We start from the raw sequence: 21,467 nt of genomic DNA, 5'->3' as shown, positions 1-21,467 counted from the left end.
ATTAATAAATAAATAAATTTTATTTAAATAAAATCTTAAAACAAAAACAAAACCCAAAAAGCCATTCAAAGGATAAGATCCTGAAGCAAAGAAAGAAAGAGCATTAAATTTGACTACATAAATATTAAAAGACATGTCCATGGTGCAAAAAAAAAAAAAAAAAAAAGGCCACAAACAAACAAAAAAAAATTTTTTTTTAAACAATGTGATTTTTATTTTTTTTTAATTTTTATTTATTTACGATAGTCACAGAGAGACAGAGAGAGAGAGAGGCAGAGACACAGGCAGATGGAGAAGCAGGCTCCATGCACCGGGAGCTCGACGTGGGATTCGATCCTGGGTCTCCAGGATCGCGCCCTGGGCCAAAGGCAGGCGCTAAACCCCTGCGCCACCCAGGGATCCCAACAAACAAAAAATTAAATGACAGATACACTGGCAGGAAATATTTGCAACATGTTTGACAAAAGTACTAATTTCCTGAATATACAAAGAGGTCAATGAACAGATTAACAGAAACAATCAACAGCCCAAAAGCAAATAGCAATAGACAGAGAAGGTTATTTTTAGGGGAAAAAAAAAAAAGAAATAAAAAAGCTCATAAACATATGCAAAATAATAAAAAAAAAAACCCAGAACTTAGGAAATGCAAGTTTATTTTATTTTTATTTTTTTAAAGATTTTATTTATTTATTCATGAGAGAGAGAGAGAGAGAGAGAAAGACAGAGGCAGAGGCAGAGGGAGAAGCAGGCTCCATGCAGGGAGCCTGATGTGGGACTCGATCCCAGGACTCCAGGTCATGCCCTGAGCCAAAGGCAGATGCTCAACCACTGAGCCACCCAGGCATCCCCAAGAAATGCAAGTTTAAAACAATGCTACACCATATTTTACCCCCAACATAACAGACAATATAGTGTAATGCTTAAAACCGAAGGCTCTAGAGTCAGAATACTTAGGATTAAATCCTCACTCTACTCCTGTGTATGTCCTAGTTTCCTTGCCTAGAGTGGTCATGAGAGCCAAATGAGAAAATGTAATAAAAACCAATTAGAACCGTGGCTGGCATATAGTAACTATGTTCATTCTTATTATCAGATTGACAGAAATAGTAAAAACAGGAGTAGTGGTGGAAACAGAATAGAGGACCAGGCCGTCTCATATACTGTCATACAGCCTGGCACAGTGTCTTTGACAACTTGACACTGTCTACTTGCATTCTAAATTCCCTTTTAGAAATGTATCCTATCGATCACATATGTTCATAAAATTATATACATATCAGGCAGCCTGGGGTAGCTCAGCAGCTTAGTGCCGCCTTTAGCCCAGGGCGTGATCCTGGGAATCCGGGATTGAGTTCCATGTTGGGCTCCCTGTATGGAGTCTGCTTCTCCCTCTGCCTGTGCTCTGCCTCTTTCTGTCTTTCATGAATAAATCAATAAAATCTTTAAAAAAATTATATATATATATATATCTATTCATAAAGATATACATGCATATATATAGTTTTTCACTGCAAGAATGTCTGTAACAGAGGTGCCTGGGTGGCTCAGTCCATTAAGTGTCCTACTCAATTTTGGCTTAGGTCATGATCTCAGTTTCAGGAGATCAAGCCCAGTGATCTGCCCACTCAGCAGAATCTGTCTCCCCTCTCTCTTGTTCTGCCTTCCCCCGCCACAGCTCATGCACACACTCTCTTTCAGATAAATAATCTTAAAAATAGAGAATGTCTATAACAGCAAAAGACTGGAGATACCCTAAATGGCCATCCAAATGGCCATTATTTATAATGCAAATAAATACACGATGGTGCATCCTAAAATGGAAATGGAATAATATACTACCATGAAAAAAAATTCCCCAAGACAGTCAAAAAAGCAGTCATAAAACAATGTGGATATCTTGCCAGTGTTAGTGTTAGAATGCATGGAATACTTCTGGAAGGCTACACAAGAACATAGTAAAAGTAGTTACTATAGGAACAGCAATTAGCAATCGCCCCTGAGGGGCAAGACTGGGAGCTGAAGTCAGAAATTTGCTTTTCATTAACCATCCTCCCATAAAACTGCAACTATCCCTTCCCCACCACATGTACGTTATTTTTTCCACTAAACAAAAAACTAGGTGATTTTATTTATTTATTTGTTTGTTTATTTATTTATGATAGTCACAGAGAGAGAGAGAGAGAGAGAGAGAGAGAGAGGCAGAGACACAGGCAGAGGGAGAAGCAGGCTCCATGCACCGGGAGCCCAATGTGGGATTCGATCCCGGGTCTCCAGGATCGCGCCCTGGGTCAAAGGCAGGCGCCAAACCGCTGCGCCACCCAGGGATCCCCTTATTTATTTATTTATTTATTTATTTTATTTTTAATTTTTTTAATTTTTATTTATGATAGTCACAGAGAGAGAGAGAGAGAAAGAGAGAGAGAGAGAGAGAGAGGCAGAGACACAGGCAGAGGAAGAAGCAGGCTCCATGGACCGGGAGCCTGACGTGGGATTCGATCCTGGGTCTCCAGGATCGCGCCCTGGGCCAAAGGCAGGCGCCAAACCACTGCGCCACCCAGGGATCCCGCCCCCTTTTTTTAAAATTTTTTTAATTTTTATTTATTTATGATAGTCACAGAGAGAGAGAGAGAGAGAGAGAGAGAGAAAGAGAGAGAGAGAGGCAGAGACACAGGCAGAAGGAGAAGCAGGCTCCATGCAGGGACCCTGATGTGGGACTCGATCCTGGGACTCCAGGACCACACCCTGGGCCAAAGGCAGGCACCAAACGCTGAGCCACCAAGGGATCCCAAAACTAGGTGATTTTAAAAAATAAGAATGCAGTCACCAGGTAATATTACAACTCTATCAGAAAAGCACACCAGCTGATGACAGAAGTTCCAAGAGAAAAGCTGGTTGCTTGACTATCCCTGTAGCTTTGAGGACCACAATGAATACCCTAGAGCAGAGTCCTCGGGTCTGCAGGTTATCACTGTAGAGTGCCGAGAACCACAGGGAGGAAGCACACAAGTCCTGTTTCCAGATCTCACATCTGTTATCCTGATGTTAACTGCCAGGGCCTCCAGAACAAGCGTATGCAGGTGTATGGAGTGTCTGAGCGCTGAAGTGTAGGAGTGTTCTTATACTTGGTGTTCGTTGGGATGATGACTTTGAGGGGAAAGGAAGGTAGAGGGACTGACTATCCCTTGTGACGGTCTCTTGGTTCTCAATTATTTCTTTGAACAACTTGTTTTTTCCTTTCACCTTAACATCTCATGTATAAATAGATTTGCAACTCATAAAGTAGTTTCACTTTCTCATTAATTCTGACAATCCAGGATATGGATACGATAATGCCATTTTAGAGGAGTCTTGGAGGGGTGGCCCAGTCCCATGAATACTAGGTTTGTGTCCTGGCACCACCACTTGACTCTCCAAATCAGGTGCTTTCCATACCATGGTTTCTCCATCTCTGCCCAATCTCTCGCCACTAGATCCTACTACTACCTCATCCTTGCCAATACCAAAGTAGTGAAGCCTATAAATTCAGTCTCACTATACTGAGTACCCACTACGCAATGGTACCGACTAGACAGCTCACATTTTATCTCCTTTACCCTGTAAAGACAGGCTCTATTATCTTCACAATCTAAATGTGTCCACAGAAGTTAGAAGGGGAGCCGATTGTTTAATGTCACACAGCTCCTATGTTACTATGCCGAGTGAGGACTCAAGCCCCAGCGCCTGGCTCTAAAGCCCGCTATACGTGAAAGCACACTGCCCCAGAAACAGCTCTTAGTGTTCCACGGTTTGTTGAGATGGTTAAAGACCACAGTCAAAGACAATCTGTAAGTTCCCAAGTAGGGTAAGTTATACTATTAAAGACAAGTCTGCTCTTCAGATAATTTTCTCCTGTTGATTTACTTTGTCTTTCACATCTCTGAAACGAAATCAAACCTAAATTTCAAGGGAAAGGTTGGGGCAGTGCCATCCAGGAAAGTGAGACAAGTAAAGGGCCCGGCAGTCCTGGAAGGCCCGCCTTCTGCGGTTGCCAGGCAACAGAGGAAAACAGCAAAAAGTGGCAGGATCATGGCCACGAACTACAGTGCCAACCAGGTAAGTCCTTTTTCCATCTCTAACGTTCAGTTTTGCCTTTCAGATTTTACCTTTGGACTGACCTTCCCAGAAGATTCTGATTATTGAATGAATAGCTGAAAGTGGGGTGAGATAGTATTTTTCACGTCCTTAGCTCCTCAGGGTAGAGAGGGCCCACGGACAAATGAAAGGTATCTCACGGTTAAGTCTGTAGGATGGAAACGAGAGGCCAGCAGAGTTTTTTCCGTAAAGGGCCAAAGGATAAGTATTTTATTTTTAGGGTCAAGTGACAAAATTAGAGATGTAGGTACAGCAAGAGAAAATATTTTTCCATAAAATTTTTGACAAAATTCAAAATATCATAACTGTGGGCAGCCCTGGTGGCGCAGCGGTTTGGTGCCGCCTGCAGCCCAGGGCGTGATCCTGGAGACCCGGGATCGAGTCCCACATCGGGCTCCCTGCATGGAGCCTGCTTCTCCCTCTGCCTGTGTCTCTGCCTCTCTCTCTCTGTGTCTATGAATAAATAAAATCTTAAAAAAAAACAAAATATCATAACTGTAATTTTTTATAATACTAATGAAAAAAAAAGAATTCTTTTGGGATGAGAAAACACTTCACTTTATTGGGATACAAAGCTACTCTTTCGGGCAGCCCTGGTGGCACAGTGGTTTAGTGCTGCCTGCAGCCCAGGGCGCGATCCTGGAGACCCCGGATCGAGTCCGTCAGGCTCTCTGTATGATGCCTGCTTCTCTCTCTGCCTCTCTCTCTCTCTGTCTCTATGAATAAATAAATAAAATCTTAAAAAAAAAACCAAACAAACCCAAAGCTCAAATCAGTTGCAAATATTCATCTATAAAAAACATTTTTTGCTTTCTCAGGTCATCCCAAGACAGACAGGAGGATGGATGTGGCCCATGGGCCACAGTCTGCAGACCCGTAGTCTAGACCAGGGCTGCCCAACAAAAAGATAATGAGAGTCACAAATGTAATTTAAAATTTTCTAGTAGCTACATGAAAAAAAAATTAATTTTATTTATTTTTATTTTTATTTTTTTAAAAAACACCAGTGAGCAGCTGCTTTGGTCCCCAGTGCATTTCCTTTTTTTTTTTTTAATTTTTATTTATTTATGATAGTCACACAGAGAGAGAGAGAGAGGCAGAGACACAGGGAGAGGGAGAAGCAGGCTCCATGCACCGGGAGCCCGACGTGGGATTCGATCCCGGGTCTCCAGGATTGCGCCCTGGGCCAAAGGCAGGTGCCAAACCGCTGCACCACCCAGGGATCCCCAAAATTAATTTTAATAATATATTTAACCCAATAACTCTAAAATATTACTTCAATGATTAATCAATATTTAAAAAGTTATAATGTTTACATTTTTTTTGTACTAACTCTCCAAAATTACAAAGCACCTCCATTGGGACTAGTCACATTTCAAATGTCCAACAGCCACACGTGACTAGTGGTGCCATGTTGAACAGCATACATTTAGGCCAAAAAATTATATCCCTTCAATAGTGAGTTAAAGTCTAGCTTGGCTCTATAGGCCATTTGGTCCTCAACTCTAAAGAACTGTGCCTCGTCATCATTTCTTGGGTATGAGGCCTTTGAGCGTCACATCTTTCTCTCCACAGTATGAAAAAGCTTTCTCACCCAAGTATCTGCAGAACTGGTCTCCGGCCAAGCCAACAAAAGAGGTATTGCATGTGCTCCTGCGGAGCCAGTATCTGATTCTTCCCACCGTATCTGTAACTCACTGGCACCTAATTTCTTTAGCCTCCTCTAAATTCCCATATCCTCCTCTCCCTCAGCCCTTAGCTCAAATCCCTTGGATACCTATTCTCTCCTTTCTATTCCATTTTTCACAAGCACTTCTCTCCTTACCTCCTCCTCAGAGAATTTCTTCCCAAGAAGGCTACACTCAGATTATCGCCAATGATCGTGGTCATCTGTTGCCTTCAGTGCCCCGGTCCAAGGTGAGATACTGATCCCCATTCCTACTGGGGAAGGTAAAGAACCAGGGCACAGAATGGGAGTAATTGAGATGGGAGGTCTGCAATCTAGCGCAGCCACTATCCAGAAATTAAAGTTCAGTCTCATTCCCATTACAACGTGACTGCACCTAAACTTCCAGCCAGTTTATCCAATATAATAAAGTTGCGCTTAGCACCCAGAATTCCTCAAACCGATGAATGAAGAACACCTTCACATGATGATAAGACTTCTGCAGGGGGCACACTGCCAGACTTAGCGTAGGGACACAGAATTTAAGTGAAGCCAGCAGAGCTAATGTGATGCAGAAATTAGAGTGATCTAAATGAGGAAGGGGGTAAAGGATGAGTGGGGAGACTGGGAGCCCGTTTTCAGTCTGATTTCAGCACCACGCATCACAAGGGTGAAGGGTGGGAGGAAGAGAACACATCTGCCAATAGGTCAGCACTGGGAGTGAGACGCTGGGTGAAGAACCTCGTCTTCTTCCTTTTAGGAGAGTCCCTGGGGATCTTTCATGGGCACCTGGCAAATGCCTCTGAAGGTACCCCCTGCTCGGGTGACCTTGACCTCCCGTTCAGTTGCTGGTGCTGCCTCCCTCACCAAATGGATACAGAAAAATCCAGATTTGCTCAAGGCCTCCAATGGGCTGCGTCCTGAAATCTTCGGCAAGGTAAGTATTCCTCCCACCTAACCTCAAATCCTATTATCTGCATTTCTTGTTAACCTCAGAAATGCCTCTGGTTATGCCACCACTATTCCAGCAGGGGGAACCTCTACCCAGCTCTGTCTCCCCTTGCCTAGTCCCCATCTGCTGACCCAAAGAGATGAGCTAAGGACCTATTTCCCTCACAGCACAAAAATGACTGGATCTGTCCTTTTGTCCATGGTACAGGGAGATAGGGAATTGGAATTCTAAGATGGACTGGAAATGATCTAGGCCGGACCAGAAACATGATAGTCTCTTCCACTCTACCCAACAGCCTCATGATCCAGACGGTCAGAGGAAACTTGGGAAGTCTCTCACAAAGATGGTACAACAAGCACCAAGTCCAATCATAATTCCAAGCTCTCCAGCTGCAAACCTCAACCCCCCAGACCAACCCCAAAGCTCACACCCCTCTGCAGGTCACACTCCAGGTCCCCAAAGCCCAGTTAGCTCTCTTAAGACCCCACCTGGATGCCCGTGTACGCCAGAACACTGGGCAAACCCTAGTTCAGCTGAGGTCCAGAGATGCAAACCTGGAGCTCCAGAAGCACCGCAGGACCACACTGAGAAAAAGCTGTCTAGAGACTGAGTGAAGTCGGCCAGACCTCCCCGTGAGGAATGTAGAACAAGGAAAGTATAGGGTGGGAATAAAGGCAAACTTGGAAAATAAACATCATTTGTTGCATCTATTACTGATTGGAATGTTCTCCTCCTGTTACGGCTGCCTCTTACAACCCATGACTAGGAGGTGGGTTGGGTTAAATAAAGTAGGAAAAAGATCATGATGGGGGCTCGAGGTGGAACATGTTTTTACAAGGACTGAGTCAGTTTTGCTCCAAAAGTGACCAAGACTAAAACTATAGCAAAAGAAACCTCCCAAAGAACCAGTTTCTTACCCTCAACCCCTCATTTTTCATCCTGAGCATGCACAACTACAACTTCCAAGTCAGAAATACAATTGCTTATTAGAGTATGCATGTCTGGAAAAGATGCGGGAAGAAGAGGTATGGAAAGCCAGCACAGAAGACACTACCCTCATCTCTGACTTCACAGCTGATGACAGAACAGAGGGCAGACCAACTAGAGAGTTATGAAAGTAAAACTCAAGCAAAAGTACCTATGTACGTAGTTTGAAAACTGAAGATACAGAAGGGATTAGAAGAAAACCAGAGAGAGATGGTAAGTAGTTATTCAGGGCAGAATAACAACTATGAGGACCACTCTACCCCAACCCCAATCACCCAAATGGTAAGAAGCCGCCAAAAAGGTAAGAAGTTCCCCAACCACTTCCCAGCTTCCAACATCTGCTTATCATTCTCCTATTCTGTGTCTTCCTCACGCTGGCTGTTCAACTGCATGCCCTTGCCAAGCCTTTCCCAGCTCCAATGCCAAAGTGTTCCCTTGCGACACTTGTCCCCTACTCCAAGGAGAGGCACAGAGGACTTAGGGTTTAAGCTGGAAGAAGGCTACAAAGGCTTCCCAGGGCTAGTCTAGCAGAAAGGGAGAAGTGATCATCATGTAAAGCCAAAGACCACTTGGGGGCCACTTGGAGGAAGACGGCTGAGGTAGCAGGTCCCCACGGCCTTAGCTCTCAGGAGGTCTTCTTGTCCAACTGCCACTAATTACAGTCATCATTCCTCCTCTCTAACCCACAGCTCTAACCGGTTTCCCAACAACTCCAGACAAGATCGATCTGTTACCCTTGAGATTCCAAAGACTATCAAAGCAGCACTCCTGCCAAGGTAGTTAGGGATTTAAGAGGCTGGCCCACAGGGGTTTTAAAAGCAGCAAGTTTCTCCATCAAATTACAGATTTTTGCCAGGTCTTCAACAATCCCTCCTCTCTTATCTCGGCTCTCCTTTCTCTCCCAGTCTATATACTTAGCTTATCATCCCTCAGCTGCTACCTCCACTGGTCCTCTGGCTCCCTTACTGGATCATCATTTGCTGAACTCCACCCTGAGGTCTATGAGCAGTTCTCACTGGGATTCAGGACCCTGTGATAATGCAAAGCTTTCCACATGCTTAACCTCCTTTCTCTTGCTCCTTCCTTCTCTGAGGCTTCTGCACGATATTCAGTCTCTGGTTACTTGCATTTGATTCCCTAAAAATTGTTCCAGTGGTCAGCTGCAGGACAAGCTGTTTCCCTCCTGAGAAAGGTCAGAGTGGGAGATGAAAATGCCTAGGACCAGAGGAAAAGGGAAAAAACTGGCTCCTCCCCAACCACGATTCTCTTGGTTTCTCTAGATTTCAAGGAGAGTCAAAGACAAAATGAGTATTTTAATTCAGTTTCAGAAACAGATGTCACATGAATTTGGATTAGAAAAGAGCCTTGTTTTTTCAGAAATGCAGGGGAAAAAAATAACCCTTAATAGATTCAATGTAATTTTCTGGATCTTCCTTTTGCACTAAAAGCTATATATCTTCTCCCCAAACCTGCTTTAAGAGTCAATTGACCCTCCTGATCTCCCTCTAGCTGGGACAGGCTCATTCCCCTCCACCCCCATCCCTCTTCTTTCAGCCACACTGTGTGGGTGCTGAAGACCCTGACCAATGAACAGAACTGTCCTTTAAGCTAGCAACCCACAGGCAGTGGCACCCACAGCCCCACTCCCAGTCCCCACGGCAGAGGCCACAGAGCTGGCATTGTTTCCACTGTCACAGGAAGAAGGAGCCAAAAGCTGACTGTCAGCACAAATCAAGGCCCAATATGGAGAGAGAATGAGGGCTTCAAGGCCCAGAGTAGGCTGCAAGCTAGGGGCAGGAAAAGGGAAGTTTTGAGTCATTCCATCTTCAGAAACAAGGGAGCAAAACTGGACCCTTTCCCGCTGCTATAGTTCTATTAGGTACTCTGCTTCCCTAAGCACCAAGGGAATATGCAGGCACAAAAGGGTCTAAATAAATCAGGAGAATTTTGCCTTTGCTGGAGAAGAGAGTGACAAACAGGAAGATAGGTCAGTGAATCATTTATGGGAAAACAATGCTGGGAACTCCAGCTCTTTACATGGCTGCCAGCCCTACAGAGGACAACACAGTAAGAACCAAGACAGCCACTCCAGACTGGTACAGCTGGGGAATCTTCAGGCCTTTCCCTAGGTCCCATATCTGCAAAAAAGGAAAAGAAAAAAAAAAGGAAGAATTTCAGCAATCAGCATCCAGGGTACTCTCCTTTCTAAGAAAGGAGCTCCACCTCACGGAACGGGCCACTCCTCCCTGCATGGTTCAAGGAAACAGCACTTCAGCACCCACCTTCACCTTTCCCAAAACCCACAACACGGTACCCACCACCCTCACAGTGACAGGAAAAGGTATACGTACAAAATATAGCCCATACATATAAAAGCTTCCAGACCTAAGAGATAAAATTCCCTCATGACAACACAACCAAATCAATGCTTCCCTAAGTGTGTTCCTCCACAAACTAGTTCCTCAGAATGCTAAAGGTGTTATATGGGGGAGAAAAGCTTCAAGGTCAAATAGATTTAGTAAACATTTAGCTGCAAGACAGGAATATAAGATACATGATGATTTCTCAGATACAGTCAGGCACAGACCCCCCCTCCCACCACTTGAAAAGTAAGAGCTGTCAGAGAACTAATATTCTAAAAACAAAAACAACAACAAAAAAACCCCTCTGGGATCTATAACACTAATTCCCAATTTTGTTTGCCAGTGTATTTATAGCAAAAGTTCATGAAAGAATAAGCAATATTTGCCATTAGTATGTGTGCTGCATTCTACATATTATATGCTATTAAACTTCCAGGGTGTGTGTGTGTTTTAAAGTAAGCTCTACGCCAAATGTGGGGCTTAAACTCATGACCTCAAGATCAAGAGTCATACTCCCTACCAACTGAGCCAGCCAGGGGCCCCTAAATTCCTGGTTTTGTTGATAACAACCCACTAAAAATTGATTTTTTTTCTACCCACTACATAAAAACCAGGGTTTTAAAAACACTGATCTAGCCTCTCTTGTGCTCCACGGATACTAATGTATTATACTCTAAGTCATTAAAAGATCCCCTAAGGTAAAAGTAGAATTTTTAGGTTCTATGCTTTCCACGCTTGACTGCCCCAATACAACACAAATGCCCACACTTCGTGGTTTTTTTTTTTTTTAAGATTTTATTTATTTATTCATGAGAGTCACAGAAAGAAGTAAGAGACACAGGCAGAGGGAGAAACAGGCTCCCCGGGGTAGCCCAGTGTGAGACTGGATCCTAGGACCCCAGGATCCCACCCCAGCACACTTTGAACATTAAACTAAAGGAGTAATTAAGAGAAAAGTTAAGAGGGCAACCCGGGTGGCTCAGCGGTTTAGCACCACCTTCAGCCCAGGGCATGATCCTGGAGTCCCGGGATCAAATCCCACAGCAGGCTCCCTGCGTGGAGCCTGCTTCTCCCTCTGCCTATGTCTCTGTCTCTCTCTTTCTCTCATGAATAAATAAAATCTTAAAAAAAAAAAAAAGAGAAAAGTTAAGAGCTGGGGGGAACGAGGATGGGGGAGTAAGGAATAAGCCTCTACTTAGTTTAGATTAGGAGTCTAGGAGATTCCACTATAGAGCTATTTGGCTTATACAGGCACAGTGTTTTACCAAAAAAAATCAAGTTCTACTGCCTGGTGGTGATGGGGAGGTACTGTCTAGAATGCCAGGGACGCTGTCACTTCCCACTCCTTTATATCAATTCTGACCAAGTTCAGAGGGGCAAAAGCTAGGACTGTCTATCATGGAGAACAGATCAAATCCTGTCCCACACTCAGAGCCAGTACTTGCTACAAGAAAAAATAAAAGCAGATTTAAGGGCTTAAGAAAAGCCTTTAGGCTCTTCACTCTTCTCAACAAAGAGATTGCCATGACAGGCAGGAACCCAGGCAGAAAACCTTGAGTGAGTTCTGAGATTTTGCAAAACCTCTTCCCCTCCCCTCATACCGAGACAAAAGCAAATATATGGCCAGCCCCACTAGAGCCAGGATGTGAACAGAGGAAGCTGATCAGCTGATTTTCATTAGAGGATTTGTTCTGTGGAATAAGATGTCATTAATGGAAATGCCCTCCCTCTCCATCCCCTCCCGGAGGGAAGTGAAGTCATTGTGAATCAAACTGAACACTGCCCCAGGGAACAGCTATAGATACACTTAATTAAATAGGTCATTTCATCTCTCACTTTTCTGATTCCATTAAACTGTTTATTGGACCAGACTGAAATTCCGAAAGTGCTTGTCTCTGGATTCTGATGTGGAAGTTATAAAGGTCAGATTAAGGCAACAGTATCCACCTCCCAGATGGCTCATGTTAGGAAGGGACTGAGACAAGACAGAATGGAATCATAACTCTGTTCTTGGGGAAGAAAGCAAGACTAAGGGTAGCGAGACCACAAAACATGAAATCTTAAAATGCTGGAGGAGGGACTGATCTCTGACCTGGGGTAGGCATGACTGAGCTTTAATTCCTTTTTAAAGAGAAGGAAGGGCCCCTGAGTCTGACTCTTGGTGATCAGGATCTCAGGGTCCTGGGGTCCAGCCCTGTCTAGGCTCTGCACTAAGGACACTCATCTGCCTGTCCCCATCTCTCTGTTCCTCCCCATGTGCACAGGCGCCACGTACACATGCACGCACTCTCAATCTCTCTCTCTAATAAATAAAATTTAAAACAAATAATAACAATTTTTTTAAAAGAGAGAAGGAGAAAAGGAGACACTAGTTTTGAATTGACCCAAAAGTCACGTAGGAGGCAGCACGGACAGTTTTCAGGCCAGTGTTTTTACTTTATCCTTTATCCAAATATTCCTTACCCCCAATATTAAAGTCTGGGATCCTAGGTACCCAGTTGCTGATAAAATTGGCCCCATTCTCTCCAAGAGTTCAACAAAACCCAAAAGCAGTTAACACAATCCAATGTCAAGATGACAAAAGTTAATATATATGGCTCCAGCTGCACTTGTCACTCTGGGTTGACAGGAATGTTACACTGAAAGCAGTGACCACCTAGCTCAGAAGCCCAGGGGCTAGCATAGAACCTGACACATAGTACGTACAAATTAATTATCTAGTCAATATGCCTTCTATGTCAGTGGGATGACCTGGCTTCAGGGGTCTCTTTTAGTCTCTTAAAAACGGGACAGTTCAAACTGAGACCTTGCAGGTAATGGCCAGACCTACACCCAGAGCTCAGCTGGACACCAGCAGGGCTGTCAAGAAGTGCACATAGGTCTAGTTTAGCTTTCCCCAACAGGCCCCTGAACAAAGGTCCAGACAACAATAGGGGCAGCACTAAACCCAGGCAATGAAGGAGAGAATCCTACACCCCCCTATACCCCGTTCACCCAGAAAATGTATATCCACAATTAACTTACCAAGTGTCGGATCCCATTCCAGGTGTGATACATGAGAGGGAAGACAAGTGCAAACTTGGCTGTGTAGATCAGAGATGGCCCCAGGCACAGGGACTTCACAAGTTCCAAATGAGACTCAAAGTTTCCTGGGACCAACAGGGCAGACAAGCCAAAAAGAGAGACCCCTGAGGAGAAAACCAAGTAAGCCCATTATAGCTGTCCACCAGCTACTACTACTAGGACACATGAAACTGGGTTCTATACGGCAGCCCCGGTGGCGCAGCGGTTTGGCGCCGCCTGCAGCCTGGGGTGTGATCCTGGAGACCGGGATCAAGTCCCACATCGGGCTCCCTGCGTGGAGCCTGCTTCTCCCTCTGTTTGTGTCTCTGCCCCTCTCTCTCTGTGTCTATGAATAAATAAATAAAATCTTTAAAAGAAAAAAAAAACTGGGTTCTATGACATGCCCTGGCACCTCATAGGATTCTGACCCGTGTATCTTACATTTGCCATACACATTAGCAGAGTATTCTTCCTTTCACCAATTCCTCTCTACAAAAACTTCACCTGCCACTTTAGAAGCCACCTTCTGACTGTACCTACATTATCATCTCAGTAAGAAAAAGTAAAAACAGTATATTCAGTCCAAGGTAAAGACTGAGAAAAAATTTTAAATCATTCAAATCTCTACCACATACACAAAAAATGTAACTCAAAATGGATCAGAGACCTAAACGCAAGAGCTAAAACAATAAAACTCTGAGAAGAAACCACAGGAGTAAAATCTTCAGGACCCTAGATTAGGCACTGGCTTCTTGGATATGTTGCCAAAACCATCGTGACAAAAGAATAAATTGGACTTTAACAAAGTTAAAATTTTTCGTGCCGCAAACAATGTCATTAAGAATGTAAAAAATGAATAAAAGGCAGCAGAGGGACCACAGTCGATGGTAGTGTAACAGTAGGCATGGTGACAGATGGTGGTTGCAACTGTGCTGAGCACAGAATAACTTACAGAGAAGCTAAATCAGTATGTCCTACACCTGAAACCAACGTAACATTGTGTATCAACTATACTCAAACTGTGTGGTAAAAAGACAACACAAAGTGAGAGAAAATATTGCAGATCATGTCTGTAAGGGATGTGCATCCAGAATATACTAAAGACTTTTTCAGTTCAAAGATAAAAAGACGGGCAGCCCGAGTGGCTCAGCGGTTTAGCGCTGCCTTCGGCCCAGGGTGTGATCCTGGAGACCCGGGATCGAGTCCCGCATCGGGCTTCCTGCATGGAGCCTGCCTCTCCCTCTGCCTGTGTCTCTGCCTCTCTCTCTGTGTGTCTCTCATGAATAAATAAATATTTTTTAAAATAAATAAATAAAATTAAAAAAACAAAGATAAAAAGACAACCCAATTTAAAAATGGGCAAGGATTTTAAATAGGTATCTCTCCAAACAAAGATAAATAAATAAATCAACGGCCAATAAGTATATGAAAAGATGCTCAACATCATTAGCTATTAGGGATATCAAATCAAAACCATGATGAAAAGTTACTTCACACCTACTAGGATGTTTTATCTAAACATAAAATTATGTGTACTTATATGAGATACACACATTTATATAAATATCAAATGTGTTTAATATTTTTTTTAGACAGAGAGAGAAAAAGAGAGAGAGACCAAGCCATTTTGGAAAACAATCTGGCAGTTTCTCAAAACATTAATAGAATTAGGGTGCCTGGGTGGCTCAGTCGGTGAAGAGTCTGCCTTCAGCTCAGGTCATGATCCCAGGGTCATGATCCATGGGCTCCCTGCTCAGTGGGGAGCCTGCTTTTCCCTCACCTCTATTCCTTTCTGCATGGTGTTTACTCTCTTGCTCTCTCAAATAAATGAATAACGTAAAAAAAAAAATTAATAGAATTGACATATAACCTAGCAAATTGACTTTTAGGTATATACGCAAAAGAAATGAAACATAAGTCTACACAAAACCTGTACACAAATATTAATAACAGCATTATTCACAATAGCCAAACATGGAAACAACTCAAATACCCATCAATTGATGAGTGGGCTAATTAATTGTGGGACAGCTGTCCAATGGAATATTATTCAGCAGTAAAAAGAAATGAGTACTAACACATGCTACATACAACATGGATGAACTTCAAAAATATAATGCTGGGGATCCCTGGGTGGCGCAGCGGTTTGGCGCCTGCCTTTGGCCCAGGGCGCGATCCTGGAGACCCGGGATCGAATCCCACGTCGGGCTCCCGGTGCATGGAGCCTGCTTCTCTCTCTGCCTATGTCTCTGCCTCTCTCTCTTTCTCTCTCTGTGACTATCATAAATAAATAAAAATTAAAAAAAAAAAAAAATTAAAAAAAAAAAAATATAATGCTAATGGGATGCCTGGGTGGCTCAGCAGTTGAGTGGCTGCCTTCAGCTCAGGTGGTGACCCCGGGGTCCTGGGATCGAGTCCTACATCAGGCTCCCTGCGGGGTGCCTGCCTCTGTCTGTGTTTCTCATGAATAAACAAAATCTTAAACAAAAACAAAACATGATGCTAAGTAAAACACACCAGTCACAGAAAACCACATACTGCAGAATCTGCTTACATGAAATGTTCAGCCCAGACAAGTCTCAGAGACAAAGTAGGTAAGTGGTTGCCTTGGGCAAAAGGATTGGGAGGAAAATGGGGAGTGAATGCTAATGGATATGGGGTTTCCCTTTGCAATGATTAGAATGTTCCAAATCTTACTGTGGTAACTGTTGTGCAACTCTGTGAATATACTAAAAAAACCACTGAATTAAAAAAAAAAAACCCACTGAATTATACACTTCACTCAAGAAATTTTTTTTTTTTGAGAGAGAGAGAGAGAGGGAAACATGAATGGGGGAGGGGCAGAGGGAGAGAATCTCAAGCAGGCTCCATGCCCAGTGCAGAGTCCCACACGTAGCTCGATCTCACCACCCTGAGATCATAACCTGAGCCAAAATCAAGAGGCAGATGCTTAACTGACTGAGCCACCCAGACACCCTGAATTATATACTTTAAATAAGTGAATTGCATGGTAGGTGAATCATGTCACAATAAAACTGTTAAAGAAACAATCTTTACCACAATGACTGCTACCTAGTTTCCACCCCTACACATTTCTACCAGTAAGTGTGGCTCATTACAGAGCAATTCTGAGCAGCAGGGTGAAGGGCGTGGCTTTTGGAAATATACAGGATTATTTTAACAAGTATCTAATCTTCCATTTCCTCTCAAGGCAGCAGAGTGATCAAATTGTGACAGCCCAACACTCCAAGGAATTTGTTGAAAGTCAGGTTATTGAGATGGCTATGCAAACTCTTTCCAAGATCCTATAGAACATGAACTATTTATAGTAGTAGTAGAGGGTGGAAAACAGCATGCACAGAGTATAACTTCTAGAGGTCCCTTCAGTTCTACTGCAGTCCAGTGAGGCAACCATGTACTCCTGTATTTCTTTCACAGGGATTTACTGAAAGCATTCTTTGTACTAAATCTGTACGGAATCTGTGGAAGGGAAAATGAAGACCTGGTCTTTGCCCTTGAAGAGCTTACAGTTTAGTAAGAGAGACACTTAAGTAAATCAATTACAGTCCAAGGTAAGGTGCTAGAGGGTACTAGCACCATAACAAAGCCCTGTAACAAAGGCATATGTGTGCACAGGGTGCTGGGGAACAGAAAGTAGTAGAACAAGCAAAATCCATATGGTAGGAGGGGAGAGTATTCTGAAAAGCTTTTTCTCAGAGGTGTACTATAGCTAAATTTTGAGAAAAGGGATTATGGGGTAAAGAAATGGGGAGTGGCAGGACACATCAAAGAGCACCTTATATGCTAAACTACAGAGTTTAAACTTGATCCTACCAGTCAAGGATGACAGATTTCATCCTGGTGCCAATCAAACAGCTCATCTCAGTGCCAACTCATATCAATTAATAATAGGTATCTAAAGTATTCTACTGAGACATCCAGATGGCCAACGGATACATGGAAAGATGCACAATATCACTAATCATCAGGGAAATGCAAATCAAAACCACCATGACATATCATATCACATTAGTCAGAATGGCTAGTATCAAAAAGAGAAGAAAGACCAAGTGTTGACAAGGATGTGGAGAAAAAAGAAACCTTGCACACTAAGGATGGGAATGTAAATTGTTGCAAACACTGCGGGAAATAGTATGGAGGTTCCTCAAAAAAATTAAAAACAGGGATCCCTGGGTGGCTCCGCGGTTTAGCGCCTGCCTTTGGCCCAGGACGCAATCCTGGGGTCCCGAGATCGAGTCCCACATCGGGCTCCCAGCATGGAGCCTGCTTCTCCCTCTCCCTGTGTCTCTGCCTCTCTCTCTCTCTCTCTCTCTCTCTCTCATAAATAAATAAATAAATAAATAAATAAATAAATAAATAAATAAATAGATAAATCTTTAAAAAAAAGGGAATAAATTTGAGACTGGAATCCAGCCTAACCTATAAAAAAAAATTAAAAACAGAAATACCATATGATCTGATAATTCAACTACTGGATATTTACCCAAAGAAAACAAAAACACTAATTTGGGATGCCAGGCTGGCTCAGTTGGAGGACTCTTGATATCAGGATCATGAGTTCAAGCCCCATGTTGGTTGTAGAGATTGCTAAAAAAAAATAAACTTTAAAAAATCCCACTAATCCCTTATATTTATGGAAACATTATTTATAATGGCCAAGTGTCCATCAGTGTATGAATGGACAAAGAATATGGGGGAGTGAAGGTGGTAGGGGGAACAGGTGAAACAGATAAAGGGGATTAAGAGATACAAACTTCCAGTTAAAAAATAAATAAATCACAGAGATGAAAAGTATAGTACAGGGAATACAGTTGGTAATACTGCAACGACACTACATGGTGACAGGTAGTGACTTCACTTATCCTAAACACTAATATATAGAGTTGTTAAATCAATACTGTACACCTGAAATTAAAAAAAAAAGTGTTACAATGGGAAGGATTCTTAGGCTGCATCATACACAGAAACAATGGCCTTCCCTGGCCTCAGGAGGGGATGGTTACTTGGGTCAAAAGTGCCATTCCTAATGGGACTGGTAAGTCATCAAGAGTTTTATTTATTTACTTATTAAGATTTTATTTATTTATTCATGAGAGACAGAGAGAGAAGCAGAGACACAGGGAGAGGGAGAAGCAGGCTCCCTGCAGAGAGCCTGATGTGGGACTTGATCTCAGGACCACGGGGTCATGACCTGAGCCAAAGGCAGACACTCAACCACTGAGCCACCCAGGTGTTCCTCACTGTCCAGTGTAACACTTTTTTTTTTAAAGATTTTATTTATTTATTCAGAGAGATGCAGAGAGAGAAAGAGAGGCAGAGACACAGGCAGAGGGAGAAGCAGGCTCCATGCAGGGAGCCCGACGCAGGACTTGATCCCAGGTCTCCAGGATCAGGCTCTGGGCTGCAGGCGGCGCTAAACCGCTGCGCCACCGGGGCTGCTCCAGTGTAACACTCCTGATGAGGGACTAAATTAAAAAAATTAATGAAATAAACAAAATCTTAAAAAAAAAACAACAACTGGACAGTCATATGGTCAGATATGCCCTTTGTAAAGGTCAGCCTGGCAGCAACAGGGGAATAGGTGAGAGGAGTCAGTGGAGGCAGAAAGTCTGAATAGGATGCTGTGATAATTCCAAGTCTCCAGCGGATGAAGGTGATGGCTTGACTGAAGATAGTAACAGGGAGAATAGAGAATGGAAAATTCAGTACAATTTGGGGATATGGGGTAAATGAACTAAGCCAAAGACTGTAGTTTTGCATGGGCTACTAACGAGATAATGCCCTTCACCTATATAAGGAATGAAGGAAATGCAGGCTGTTTCTAGTTTCATTCAGTTTAGATTTGTCTGAGGACTGATGTTGATCACTGTACAGTATAGCTAGGCTGGAGGGACCCAAGGAACATCACGTGAGGATATGCAATACGCAGCTGGCTAAAGATGTAAAGCTAGCTGGGCTCTGGCTCCTGCATGTGAGCAATGAGTGAGGTTTAAAGCACGGATCGGGCAACCGGAGAGGCAAATCCACTTGACTATGAAGTCCTCAAGGGCAAGGGCCATGACTCATTCATTTCTGTAACCAATAACCACAGCATTTCACACAGTGAGCAGCACAAAGCCAATTCTCAAGTCTACTGGGTCGAGGAGTACAGCTGGCAACGTGGGACTTGCGACTTGAGACTGAAGTGGGGGCCACCTGTGGTGTCTGTGCTAACTCTGAGTAGTGAGTACCAGCACCACATGGAATTGGAGACATCCAGCTGCTGTCTGGAGAATTGGAAAATCTGTTGTTAAACAAATGTTGAGAAACATACATTTAAGAGATGCTCAGTGGCTCAGTGGTTGAACATCTTTGGCTCAGGTCGTGATCCTGGGGTTCTGGGATTGAGTTCTGCATCAGGCTCCCCGCAGGGAGCTGCTTCTCCCTCTGCTTTAGGTCTCTGCCTCTCTCTGTCTGTGTCTCTCGTGAATAAATAAATAAAATTTTTTAAGAAAAGGAAAAACATGCATTTGGTGTCAGAAGTGTTGTGAATAAAATCAGTTCAGGAAAGAGCCTTTTTTGAAAGAACAGAGAGGCAGCCAGCCAATAAGGTCTCTCTTGTAATTACATCTGGATTGGAATTTGTGTAATGATCCCCAGATCTCCTTGACCCCCCAGAGACATCATTCATTTATTTTTTCCTGATTACAAAAACATTGCAAAGAACTAAACATTCAGAAACATATGGTTTAGAAAAGTTCCCCATAATCTCACCGCTCAGAAATAACCATTTTGTGTATATCCAGAGACACTGTCATTTTATTTATTTTAGTACCCAACTCATCAGAAAAATACCACCTCTTTCAAATACAGTTATTGCTACAGCCATCGTTTACTTAAAATTTAAGTAATTAATCTTCATAACAATCTGAAAAATTAGTACCACCTTCGTTTCACTAACAGCTGAAAAAAAATGAAGTTCTGAAACATTAAGAAGTGTATCCAAGTGTACTGAGCATTAAGTGAAGGGGCAGGGATTCGAACACAAAACCCAGATTCTTTCCACTAACACACTTTTTTCTTAAGCACGTATAAACTCCTGATTCATAACTGTTCTTTTAGACTTGCTGGTGTTTCCATCAAAAAAATACTGATCTTGAAAAAACTGGCTTGGGATTATACAGTAGAATGGTGTTGAGAACATCTTGTTTTGTTTTTTTTTAAACATGTTATTTATTTATTCATGAGAGACACACAGAGAGAGGCAGGGACAGAGGCAGAGGGAGAAGCAGGCTTGCTGCGAGGAGCCTGATATGGGACTTGATCCCAGGACCCTGGGATCATGATCTGAGCCAAAGGCAGCTGCTCAACCACTGAGCCACCCAGGCCCCCAGTGTTGAGAACATCTGATTTATTTTGAGACATTCATTTGCTTTGAATGGATTTAACTAATTGACAAAATTCTGTAACATTCATTGAAGCAAAGGCTGAAGACACTGCTGTTCACATCCTGGGATTTCCATTAGTTCTGACTCTGGGAGGTTATCTGACAGTAGGTGGTATTATTCTAACATGAGGCAGTCCTATCAGCCTGGCCTTCCAGAGGTTAGGGTTGCTCTGAGGGTCCATTCCTGGGACTCAGTGGTCACACTGCGGTCACACTGGGTGCCCAGATCAAGGCTGACTCTGTGTGCACATCTAAGGCACATGTGTGGCTGTTGAAGTTTCAGGGCTGGAGGTTTTGCCCTGAAATTCAAAGAACAGTAGAGGGGCTCCTGGGATCTTCTAACTTTCTATCTGTCCAATTGTCAAAGATCCTTGAATCCTCTCGGGTCATATCTTCTTCCCAAATCTTCTCAAACTATCTTAGTTCATAGTATCTCAGTGTTCTCAGTAATGTATTTCAGGGTGCTCCTAAGCTAAAAGATATACCTAACAGTTTTGTTTCTTAAGTAATCGATTCAAGCAACTCAGATGTATGCAGTGTTGGGTACAGAACAACATATCCAACCTTGGGTATCAGACTGGACAGGAGCATCATCATTTCCTGTTCCACACTGACCTCCAGGCTGAAGAATCAGCCCTTCAGTGTGAGCCTGTTTGAATGCATAGGCAAACCTACCGCTCAGGCAGTCAGCTTCTTTCCTGGAAAAGCCAAAGCCTTACATACAGACTTATTAAGTAATTACTAGAACGCTGAAGTGGCTGTTTTTTTTTTCCTCCTGGGCTTTTTGTGAGATGGGCCATTAGTCACTAATTCTCAAAATGTGATGTGTTATGTATCCCTTAGGAATCGTGGTCACTG

The 21,467-nt window shown here is 43.1% G+C and overlaps 2 protein-coding genes across 3 annotated transcripts in view; one reads left to right on the top strand and one right to left on the bottom strand.

The window, feature by feature from the left end:
* Nucleotides 1-237: 237 nt before the first annotated feature.
* Nucleotides 238-8,902, top strand: CFAP126 (cilia and flagella associated protein 126). The gene is made up of 3 exons (XM_055334086.1): nucleotides 238-6,048; nucleotides 6,558-6,734; nucleotides 7,045-8,902. The coding sequence occupies exons 1-3, from the start codon at nucleotides 5,671-5,673 to the stop codon at nucleotides 7,357-7,359; spliced, it is 870 nt and encodes a 289-aa protein (XP_055190061.1). The 5' UTR covers nucleotides 238-5,670; the 3' UTR covers nucleotides 7,360-8,902.
* A 127-nt stretch (nucleotides 8,903-9,029) lies between these two features.
* Nucleotides 9,030-21,467, bottom strand: part of SDHC (succinate dehydrogenase complex subunit C) — a 38,841-nt gene continuing 26,403 nt past the window's right edge. For both annotated transcript variants that reach the window (XM_055334084.1, XM_055334085.1), the window contains exons 5-6: nucleotides 13,124-13,287; nucleotides 9,030-9,874 (exon numbers count right to left, since the gene is read on the bottom strand). In XM_055334084.1, the coding sequence (XP_055190059.1) occupies nucleotides 9,770-9,874; nucleotides 13,124-13,287 (269 nt within the window). In that variant the 3' untranslated portion in view covers nucleotides 9,030-9,769. The remainder of the gene's footprint in view (nucleotides 9,875-13,123; nucleotides 13,288-21,467) is intronic.

The sequence above is a fragment of the Nyctereutes procyonoides genome, unplaced genomic scaffold (genome assembly GCF_905146905.1).
Source record: "Nyctereutes procyonoides isolate TBG_1078 unplaced genomic scaffold, NYPRO_anot_genome, whole genome shotgun sequence".
Taxonomy (NCBI): Eukaryota; Metazoa; Chordata; class Mammalia; order Carnivora; family Canidae; genus Nyctereutes; species Nyctereutes procyonoides.
Note: the sequence above shows the minus strand (reverse complement) of the source record. Positions and strands in the feature narration are given on the sequence as shown.